This window comes from Oncorhynchus mykiss, chromosome Y, assembly GCF_013265735.2.
Source record: "Oncorhynchus mykiss isolate Arlee chromosome Y, USDA_OmykA_1.1, whole genome shotgun sequence".
Classification (NCBI taxonomy): domain Eukaryota; kingdom Metazoa; phylum Chordata; class Actinopteri; order Salmoniformes; family Salmonidae; genus Oncorhynchus; species Oncorhynchus mykiss.
Window position 1 is genome coordinate 32563942 of NC_048593.1, and position 11476 is coordinate 32575417.

Genomic DNA, 11476 nt, shown 5'->3' on the forward strand with positions numbered 1-11476 from the left:
ATGACAAAATCTATTCCCCCTCAGGAGACTGAAAAGATTTGGCATGGGTCCGCAGATCCTCAAAACGCTCCACAGCTGCACCATCGAGAGCATCCTGACTGGTTGCATCACTACCTGGTATGGCAACTGCTCGGCCTCCGACCGCAAGGCACTACAGAGGGTAGTGCATACGGCCCAGAACATCACTGGGGCAAAGCTTCATGCCATCCAGGACCTCTATAACAGGCGGTGTCAGAGGAAGGCCCTAAAAATGTCAATGACTCCAGCCACCCTAGTCATGGACAGTTCTCTCTGCTACCACAACAAAAAGCTGTACCGGAGTGCCACGTCTAGGTCCAAAAGGCATCTTAACAGCTTCTACCACCAAGCCATAAGACTCCTGAACAGCTAATCAAAAGGCTACCAGACCACTCTTTTACACTGCTGCTACTCTGTTTATTATCTATGCATAGTCACTTTAACTCTAACTATATGTACATATTACCTCAATTACATCGACTAACCGGTGCCCCCGCACATTGACTCTGTACCGGTACCCCCTGTATATAGTCTCGTTGTTTAATTATTTGTGACTTTTATTTTCTATTTTTTACTTTTCTTAACTTCTGAAGTATTGTTGGTTAAGGGCGTGTAAATAAACATTTCACTGTAAGGTCCACACCTGTTGTATGTAGTGCATGTGACAAATACAATTTGATTTGAATGGGACCGCCGAGTGCTGAAGCCTGTAGCGTGTAAAAATCGTCTGTCCTTGGTTGCAACATTCACTACCCAGTTCCAAACTGCCTCTGGAAGCAATGTCAGCACAATAACTATTAGTCGGGAGCTTCATAAAATGGATTTCCATGACGAGAAGCCGCACGCAAGCCTAAGATCACCATGCACAATGCCAAGCGTCAGCTGGAGTGGTGTAAAGCTTGCCTCCAATGGACTCTGGAGCAGTGGAAACTCATTCTCTGGAGTAATGAATCACTCTTCACCATCTGGCAGTCCAACAGATAAATCTGGGTTTGGCAGATGCCAGGATGCATAGTGCCAACTGTAAAGTTTGGTGGAGGAGGAATAATGGTCTAGGGCTGTTTTTCATGGGTCGGGCTAGGCCCCATAGTTCCAGTGAAGGGAAATCTTAACACTAACTCATACACTAACTCATACATTCTAGATCATTCTGATCAGGTGTGACAATATCACATTCAAAAAAACTTTTACTGCAGTGGGCCAAGCTCAGGGTCACACAGAGTGTTTCTTAGTAGTCTTAAACAAGTCTACTTTGACACAAAAGTATACACCTCAAACACATGGTTATGGGCAAATCATAAAGAAGACAGCTGTACCATGTCAGTTATAGAGTTGAAATGTGTTCAATTTTGAATTTGCATGCCAATATAACACAACCATTTGACATAGAAACACCAGATTTTCAGCAGGTTTAAAAAAATAATTGTTATTAATTTTGATATTATGAAAAGTATTCATAACAATCCACCCATCAGGCCACTAGGTTATTTGATTGCAGGAAAAGGCTGCAATAGGAAAAGGGAGCCAACATCCATCACATACACTTCCTGACAACAGAAAAAAACAACAGAACACTTCAACTAAAATAACATTCTCAGTAACGGTTACAGTAAGTCTGTAAGTTGCTCTGGACAAGAGTGTCTACTAAACGGCCAAAATGTGAATGTAAAAATGAACACTTGCAAAGCATGCTGGATGTTATTCTAATAAGCTCCGCCCCAATGCAAGACCAAATTTGGTTGTTCCGGACAGGACCAAATCTGAACCAATCATAGACAACTACAGTATGTTTCACAAGTTTGGACAGCACAGTACAGATCAGCACAGTATAGTACAGTAGAGCCCAGTAGAGTGCAGTGCATTGCCATACAGTGCAGTACAATACAGTAGAGTACAGTACAGTACACTATAATACAGAATGTTATACTGTACACTACTGTGCTCTACTATACTGTAATGAACTATACTTTTCTTTACTATATTCAACTGTACTGTACTCAGGGACTGCTCCAGAAATAATCAGTTGGAAGGGCATTTGATTTCCATGTTTATTTTTTTCACGGGACATGCATTCACGTGTACACATTTTTATGGGTTTGTGGGTTTTATAGTAAAAACGTAATTGGACTGTAAAATTGTATTACATTTTAATGTGTCTCTGATGCTGTCTGGGCAAAAAGAGTGTGACATGCCATACTGTGGGCAGCAGGTAGCCTAATGGTTAAAAGCGTTGGGTCAGTAACCAAAGGTTTGCAGGTTTGAATCCCTGAGCCAATAAGGTAAATACATCTGGCAATGTGCCCTTGAGCAAGGCATTTAACCCTAGTTGCTCTGGATAAAAGTGTCTGCTAAAATATAATACTATTTTTGTCCAGACAGCATCAGATACATGGGCTACACATACTGAGACAGAGGGGTGCTTTTTCTCTCGCTCTAATGCTTTATCTGAGATTGATTAGTATTTCTGTCGGCTTGTGTCTCGTTCAAATAAATTATCAATATTAAAATATTTTATTTGGATGGGCAAAGATGTACGGTAGGGAGGGCCAGGCCCCCTAAGGCCCACCCATAATCCCGGCCCTGACTGTACTCTGCTCTACTCTACTGTGCTGTACTGTGCTGTCCAAACTTCAACCAAACCTGAACCAACCATAGACGTCTAGATATGGGCCAATCCAAGTCCAATTCAGGTGTCTATGGATTTATATGTATTTAACCTTTATTTAACCAGGTAGGCTAGTTGAGAACAAGTTCTCATTTGCAACTGCGACCTGGCCAAGATAAAACAAAGCAGTTTGACACATACAACAACAAAGAGTTACACATGGAATAAACAAACATACAATCAATAATACAGTAGAAAAATCTATATACAGCATGTGCAAATGAGGTAGGATAAGAGAGGTAAGGCAATAAATAGGCCATGATGATGAAGTAATTACAATATAGCAATTAAACACTGGAATGGTAGGATGTGCAGAAGATGAATGTGCAAGTAGAGATACTGGGGTGCAAAGGAGCAAGATTAATAAATAAATAGAATATGGGGATGTGGTAGATTGGATGGGCTATTTACAGATGAGCTATGTACAGGTGTAGTGATCTGTGAGCTGCTCTGACAGCTGGTGCTTAAAGCTAGTGAGGGAGGTAAGAGTCTCCAGCTTCAGAGATTTTTGCAGTTCATTCCAGTCATTGGCAGCAGAGAACTGAAATGAGAGGTGGCCAAAGGAAGAATTGGCTTTGGGGGTGACCAGTGAGATATACCTGCTGGAGCGCGTGCTAGGGTGGGTGCTGCTATGGCTACCAGTGAGCTGAGATAAGGCTGGGCTTTACCTAGCAGAGACTTGTAGAGGACCTGGAGCCAGTGGGTTTGGCGATGAGTATGAAGCGAGGGCAAGCCAACGAGAGCATACAGGTCGCAGTGGTGGGTAGTATATGGGGCTTTGGTGGCTAAACGGATGGCACTGTGATAGACCTCAACAAATTGGATGCATAGTGTTGGAGGCTATTTTGTAAATGACATCGCCAAAGTCGAGGATCGGTAGGACGGTTATTTTTATGAGGGTATGTTTGGCAGCATGAGTGAAGGATGCTTTGTTTGCGAAATAGGAAGCTGATTCTAGATTTAATTTTGTATTGGAGATGTTTAATGTGAGTCTGGAAGGAGAGTTTACAGTCTAACCAGACACCTAGGTATTTGTAGTTGTCCACATATTCTAAGTCAGAACCGTCCAGAGTAGTGATGCGGGTGCGGGCAGCGATCGGTTGAAGAGCATGCATTTAGTTTTACTTGCATATAAGAGCCGTTGGAGGCCACGGAAGGAGAGTTGTATGGCATTGAAGCTTGTCCGAAGGTTAGTTAACACAGTGTGCAAAGAAGGGCCAGAGGTAAACAGAATGGTGTCGTCTGCGTAGAGGTGGATAAAATAATCACCAGCAGCGAGAGCGACATCATTGATGTATACAGAGAAGAGAGTCGGCCCGAGAATTGAACCCTGTGGCACCCCTATAGAGACTGCCAGAGGTCCGGACAACAGGCCCTCCGATTTGACATACTGAACTCTATCGGAGAAGTAGATGGTGAACCAAGCGAGGCAATCATTTGAGAAAACAAGGCTGTTGAGTCTGCCAATAAGAATGTTGAGATTGACAGAGTCGAAAGCCTTAGCCAGGTCGATGAATACGGCTGCACAGTAATGTCTCTTATCGATGGCAGTTATGATATCGTTTAGGACCTTGAGCGTGGCTGAGGTGCACCCATGACCAGCTCTGAAACCAGATTGCATAGCGGAGAAGGTATGGTGAGATTCAAAATGGTTGGTAATCTGTTTGTTAACTTGGCTTTCAAAGACCTTAGAAAGGCAAGGTAGAATAGATATAGATCTGTAGCAGTTTGGGTCTAGAGTGTCTCCCCCTTTGAAGAGGGGGATGACCGCAGCAGCTTTCCAATCTATGGGATTCTCAGATGATACGAAAGTGAGGTTGAACAGGCTGGTAATAGGGGTTGCAATAATTTCGGGCAGATAATTTTAGAAAGAGAGGGTCCAGATTGTCTAGCCCGGCTGATTTGTAGGGATCCAGATTTTGCAGCTCTTTCAGAAAATCAGCTATCTGGATTTGGGTGAAGGAGGTTTGGGCGAGTTGCTGTGGGGAGCGCAGGGCTGTTGACCGGGGTAGGGGTAGCCAGGTGGAAAGCATGGCCAGCCGTAGAAAAATGCTTATTGAAATTCTCAATTATTGTGGATTTATCGGTAGTGATAGTGTTTCCTAGCCTGAGTGCAGTGGGCAGCTGGGAGGAGGTGTGTCATATATACACATATTCATAGCTCATATATCAAGCACATATATTAAGCCGCCTGACTCAAGTCATTGCACGCACCCCTGTCCAAACAGGAAGCACCCTACCCCCAGCCATAAACTGCCAGTTTCAGTTTCCCTTATCTCACGACTCCTGGACACACACACACTCCACCTCCCTCTACTGGTTGGGTGCCAAGAGCAGAGGACTCTGCTGTGCACCATTGGGGTTCCTGCTCTGGCTGGAGCAGGCCCGCCTCCAACTCTTCGGGACCAGTCAGAAGACCACCACGACAAGACTCCACCTACATTATTCCATGTATATAATCTGCTACAACCTTTGTCTAGGCCCCTTTTTTTCAGCTAACTCCTTCTGAGCTATATGAATCAGGTCCGTGCACGTTAAACTGCAGGACAAGATATCTTTTGACTCAATAAACTGCCTTTTTGTTACAACTGAAATCCACTCTGTCCAGCGTCCATGATTTGGTCTCACTCTCCTGTAGTCAATCATCAACAGGTGCTCTTATCTCCATGGACTTTACAGTGTCCCAGAACTTTTTTGAGTTTGTACTACAGGATGCAAATTTCTGTTTGAAAAAGCTAGCCTTAGCTTTCCTAATTTGCTGTGTATATTGGTTCCTAACTTCCCTGAAAAGTTGCATATCACAAGGGTTAATGCAGAACGCCACAGGATGTTTTTGTGTTGGTCAAGGGCAGACAGATCTGGAGTGAACCAAGGGCTATATCTATTCCTGGTTCAAAAATGTTTGAATGGTGCATGCTTATTTAAGATGGTGAGGAAGGCACTTTTAAAGATTAACCAGGCGTCTTCTACTGACGGGATGAGGTCAATGTCATTCCAGGATACCCCAGGCAGGTCGATTAGAAAGGCCTGTTCGCTGAAGTGTTTTAGGGAGCGTTTGACAGTGATGAGGGGTGGTCGTTTGACCGCAGACCCATTACGGATGCAGGCAATGAGGCAGTGATCGCTGAGATCTTGGTTGAAAACAGCAGAGGAGTATTTGGAGGGCGAGTTTGTTAAGATGATACGGTATCTATGAGGGTGCCCGTGTTTACAGATGTGGGGTTGTACCTGGTAGGTTCACTGATAATTTGTGTGAGATTGAGGGCATCAAGCTTAGATTGTAGGATGGCCGGGGTGTTAAGCATGTCCAGTTTAGGTCACCTAGCAGCACGAGCTCAGAAGCTAGATGGGATGCAATCAATTCACATATGGTGTCCAGGGCACAGCTGGGGGCAGAGGGTGGTCTATAGAAAGCGGCAAAGGTGAGGGACTTGTTTCTGGAAAGGTGAATTTCAGGGTTTTGGTGGTTTTCTTAAGCCAGGATACAGACATGGCTAAGACATCCGGGTTGGCAGAATGTGCTAAAGCAGTGAATAAAACAAACTTAGGGAGTAGGCTTCTAATGTTAACATGCATGAAACCAAGGCTTTTACGGTTACAGAAGTCAATGAGAGCATCTGGGGAGTAGGAGTGGAGCTAGGCACTGCAGGTCCTGGATTAACTTCTACATCGCCAGAGGAACAGAGGAGAAGTAGGATAAGGGTACGGCTAAAGGCTATAAGAATTGGCCGTTTAGCACGTTAGGAACAGAGAGTAAAGGGAGCAGGTTTCTGGGCATGATAGCATTGATTCAAGGCATAGTGTACAGACAAAGGTATGGTAGGAAGAGAGTACATTGGAGGTAAACCTAGGCATTGAGTAATGATGAAAGCGATATAGTCTCTAGAGATGTTTAAACCAGGTGATGTCATCGCATATGTGGGAGGTGGAACAACATGGTTGGTTAAGGCATATTGAGCAGGGCTAGAGGCTCTACAGTGAAATAAGACAGTAATCACTAACCAGGACAGTAATGGACAAGGCATATTGATATTAGGGAGAGGCATGCGTAGCCAAGTGATCGTATGGGTCCAGAGAGTTGTTGGGCTGGCTGGGGACACGGCGATTCAGACAGTTAGCAGGCCGGGGCTAGCAAGCTAGCAGTTAGCAGCTAGCATAAGGGCCTTAGAGGGACGGGGGTAAAAGTCTGTTTTTGCCTCCACGTGTGGTGGGGTCGATAGACCAGTCGTGGAATTAGTAGGGTTCCAAGTAGCAGGGGGGTCCAAGTCCAATTGGCAAAATGGGTATAGTGGTCCAAGAAACTGGCCGATGGATCAGCTAACAGTCCAATATGCTCTAGATAGCTAGCAGGCCGCGGTTAGCAGAATGGGCCTTCAGGGGACGTCGCTGGGAGATGGGTCTAGCATGGGCTAGCTATCCAGGAGTAGTCAACCCGGGTTGTGGTTAGCTAGCTGCGATGATCCAGATGAAAAGGTTCAGAGTTTGCGGTAGGAATACGGGGCTATGGAAGGAAAAATAGGTCCGATATGCTCTGGTTTGAAACGCGTTGTACGAACTGGCGAGAGCTTTCAGAGCTAAAGGTTAGCTGATGACCGCTAGCAGTGGTTAGCTGACTGATAGCTGGTAGCTAGTAAGCTAACTAGCTTCAGTTGATGATTCCATGTTGAAATCAAGGCCGGTCCGGACCGGATAACGACATCTGTGGACTTGAAATCAAGGCCAGGGCGGGCGGGCTGAACGTCTTTTCAACGTCCATGGACGTCGGTGTCAGAGGGTGCTCACTGGGGTGTCTCTTGTCTACTTCCTACTCTTAGACCAATGATGTACACAAAAACATAAAATGTGTTTACATCATTGGTCTCAATATAAATATATATATCAATATAAATTTTTCAATATACATTTTTGTCTCAACAATTTGTTTAGAAAGCGTTCAATACTGAACAACTCACTCCGCATAGGATTCCCGTCTCCACAGGCGCCGAGAATGCCGGAGTCAGAAACGGGGCACTCCGTCTGCCAAAACAAGTGCAATGGCATGCTGGGTCAGCCTATTTTAAACGTCGAAAGAAAAATACCCAAATGTGTCGACAAAACACAGAAACAACGTGTCCGTTTCGACGTAGTATTACAATTTTTAACAAAAATATACACTTTACTGACGCGATTGGTGACTGGAATAGAATTTAGTTTTCTTAATTTTACAACCCCCCTCTTTAGAGCCAACATGGTAGCGGCGTAAGGTCTTCTTCCTGTCAACGCCGCACGCGTGTGGGTCAACGCAACACTGTAGTCCTCGCTTTTTATTATTATAATGGAATTAAGTCAGCAAGTACCGCGCAAAAGTTTTATATGTTCATTCTCTGACTGTCATGCATCGTACAACAAAGCATGGAAACTAGATGCTCATATTTGCAAGCACACGGGGCTGGTGAGTACAGCTTACTGGTCAGCTAACCGCTAGTTAGCAACATTTTGAGACATGCCACGGACACCGGCAAGTTAATTTTTGTATTCCCTGTATTTGGTCTGTAGTTAGGCGATTCCGCTGCCAAAATAGGTTTTGATGTAATGCTGGGTAGTTAAAGCCCGAGTTCGTGCCTCAGCACAACTGCAGTCCCGCTACGTGGTTTGATAAAGCTCTTGGGAGAATTAAACCAGTCTCAAACTGATAGACTATGCTGTGAATGCAAGGACTGGCAGTCTCTGAGATCGACGTTGTGAAACGTTATACAGACTTCGATGGCGATATAAAACAAACACCAGAGTAATACGTTTTTTCTCGCTCAGATGAGACTAAACCAAGCTTAGTACAAAACTAGCTGCCTATGTTTTCTTGTTCTTCAAGAATCAATGGGTATTTATTGTAATGGCAATTGAACAGGAAATATCCCACGTTGTGCATTTAATTCCGCCACGATTTTTTTTCATCTACAAATGCTTCCATTTTTTCTGTATTCTACAGAAACCATTTGTGTGTGAACATGACGGCTGTGACAAGTCATTCTGCGACAAGTACCACCTAGCTCGGCACCAGTTGAGCCACAGTGGAGAGAGACCCTTTAGGTAGTATTTGTGTTATTTAGCCAGCGAGTGCGGACATTCCAGACAAATTGGCTACAAGTGGTGTTCTGTTTGTTGACAGATGTACAGTAGATGGATGCACAGAGGCCTTCACCACAAATTACAATTTGAAGAAACATGTTAATCGCAAACACAACCATGATGAGGAGAAACTGTATGAATATGTGGTGAGTTAATCTGACTACATTTATTGGTTTTAGTCAGCCACGGTATTATGAAATGCAGTACTTAGCTAACAGGTGTGTAATTTGCATTGCTGCCATAATTGTTTTACTCTTCCGTGTTTATAGTGTAGCTTTGAGGGATGTGGGAAAGTGTTCAGGAAGAACAATCAGCTCAAGTCACATGAGTGCCAGCAGCACACCAAACTACCTCCCTTTCAGTGAGTAAATTAAGTTGTTTGTTATGCCAATGTTATTACCCCATGTTGTTGGTTGAAAACAGATGTCCTGGAGCGAATGTAAATTAATTTTAAATATGAAAGATTTGAGCCCTGTGAACTAAATATCCAGGAGATTGTAACCCAGTACAAAACATGCCTAGCACTCCTAGCTTTGGTCTAGAGAACAACACTTCTGCCTTTGTCTTTCTCGCTCACTGGCTTTATAGCTGTACCTTTGAGGGCTGCGAGAAACAATTCACTTTCCCCAACAAACTACGGCTTCACGAGAAGGTGCACAGAGGTAAGATTTATCTCCTGATCCTGCAGCTTGATTGTCTGGGAGTGACACTGAGCCCTGTAGGAGACTAACTGCTAAAATGTTGTTTTTCTCTCACACACAGGCTACCCCTGTGAAAAAGATGGCTGTTCTTTCATCGGAAAGACCTGGACTGAGTATACTAACCATAGGAGAGACGTACACAGAGGTATGCTGTCTCACACCTTACGATTGACACATTGCTTTCAGAATAGTATGTGTACAAAAACAATTACAACAATGTATGTCTCAGAGGTCAATGAAGGTCACTGCAAGGTGATTGTTTATGTCTCCAGCCCTTTTTCAGTGTAATGAGTGCAACAAGGTGTTTCGCGACACCTGGTTCCTGAAGCAGCACCAGCGTGTCCACGCAGAGGAGCGCCAGGTGTTTATCTGTCCCAGGGAGGGGTGCCAGAGGTCCTTCACTACGCCATTCAACCTGCAAAGCCACATCGGCTCTTTCCATGAGGAGCTACGGCCTTACACCTGCCCCCATGAAGGCTGTGGAAAGACCTTTGCCATGAAGGTATGGATACCTGACCAGAGTCTTGTTGTGTTGCTACCAGATTCACCTCACTCTTATTAGTCAGCTTCTGTATCTGAAGGTCAATTGTATGGGAGAGTTGTCCTCACAAATTTTCCTAACATGAAAATGTCAGTGATGACATGGATATATGGACCTATGTTCCCTGTAATAGAAAACTCTCTTTCGCAGCAAAGCTTACAACGCCACAGTGTTGTCCACGATCCAGAAAGGAAGAAACAGGTTAGAATAGGCATGCCATGTATGCTTGTATACGTTCATTTTGTTTGAACACACTTCTTGTAGCCAATACTTTACCTTACATTTTGTGCTGTTCCTCACATCCTATCAAAATGGTTAATACATGTTATTGTTTATTGATTTGTAACTGTTAGTGTTTCAGCCCTGTATTAGCTAACGATCAATTTTTCATGTTTGCAGAAGAAACCCCGACCCAAGCGATCCCTGGTTTCCAGGCTGAGTGGTTACAAGCCCAAGAATAACAGTCGTCCAAAGCCCCATGCAGCTTTGCAATCAGAATCCATTGCAAGGGGTCAGTCAGAGCAAACGAACACTGTTGGATCAGAGCCTATTACCCTGGTATCCCTTCTTCAGGACACAGTCTTTTGCAACTCTGGTTAAGAAATCAAACTGTGACCATCTGACCGGATTTTGCCATATGGCAGTATTACTTTCAGTGCCAATTAGAGTAAATTTACTCCAGACAACCCCCCCTCATAAAAACATGATATTGCATTCGCTAGTTTAGTTCACTGTGCGTAGATATTTAATTTGTACTTGAGCTCATGAGTTTACACGCACAACTGTTCCGTTTGATTGTATTAAGTTAAGTGCTGTGAGGTCTGTTGGGAGAGCTGTAGGTGACGTGTTGGGCATGGTGGGCTGTGAGCTGGTATCAGGATGGTGCTGCGGCAACTGTTCATTTCTTTGACTTCCTTCTCAGGTGGACACAGGATGCACATGGCAGCTCTGCCATATTGGATGACTTTGGGTTTGGAAAGAATTCCCGTCAGCACCTCTGTTGCACTATCTGCTCCAGGGTTGTGTCCTGCCGTCAAAACCATAAAAGTATGGAATGCATTTGGGTCTTTGCGTGTCAAAAAAGATACAGTGCCTTGCGAAAGTATTCGGCCCCCTTGAACTTTGCGACCTTTTGCCACATTTCAGGCTTCAAACAAAGATATAAAACTGTATTTTTTTGTGAAGAATCAACAACAAGTGGGACACAATCATGAAGTGGAACGACATTTATTGGATATTTCAAACTTTTTTAACAAATCAAAAACTGAAAAATTGGGCGTGCAAAATTATTCAGCCCCCTTAAGTTAATACTTTGTAGCGCCACCTTTTGCTGCGATTACAGCTGTAAGTCGCTTGGGGTATGTCTCTATCAGTTTTGCACATCGAGAGACTGACATTTTTTCCCATTCCTCCTTGCAAAACAGCTCGAACTCAGTGAGGTTGGAT

General features: G+C 44.1%; 1 protein-coding gene across 3 annotated transcripts; it reads left to right on the plus strand.

The window, feature by feature from the left end:
* Positions 1–7900: 7900 nt before the first annotated feature.
* On the plus strand, positions 7901–11208 carry gtf3aa (general transcription factor IIIAa). Of its 3 annotated transcripts, none has more exons than XM_036967961.1 (10): positions 7901–8114; positions 8649–8749; positions 8829–8934; positions 9058–9149; positions 9368–9450; positions 9551–9634; positions 9762–9991; positions 10181–10231; positions 10430–10541; positions 10953–11208. In XM_036967961.1, the coding sequence occupies exons 1-10, from the start codon at positions 7998–8000 to the stop codon at positions 11147–11149; spliced, it is 1173 nt and encodes a 390-aa protein (XP_036823856.1). In that variant the 5' UTR covers positions 7901–7997; the 3' UTR covers positions 11150–11208. The 3 variants fall into 3 exon arrangements, with proteins under 3 accessions (XP_036823856.1, XP_036823858.1, XP_036823857.1); XM_036967962.1 differs by having other exon boundaries at positions 7905–8114; positions 9377–9450; XM_036967963.1 differs by lacking the exon at positions 10953–11208 and having other exon boundaries at positions 7904–8114; positions 10430–10660.
* The last annotated feature ends 268 nt before the right edge of the window (positions 11209–11476 follow it).

Coding starts and splice junctions, on each gene's coding strand:
- gtf3aa (XM_036967961.1), top strand. CDS start 7,998: ATGGAATTAAGTCAGCAAGTACCGCGCAAAAGTTTTATATGTTCATTC. Junction 8,935..9,057: donor AGAAACTGTATGAATATGTG/GTGAGTTAATCT, acceptor CCGTGTTTATAG/TGTAGCTTTGAGGGATGTGG. Junction 9,635..9,761: donor TAGGAGAGACGTACACAGAG/GTATGCTGTCTC, acceptor TTATGTCTCCAG/CCCTTTTTCAGTGTAATGAG.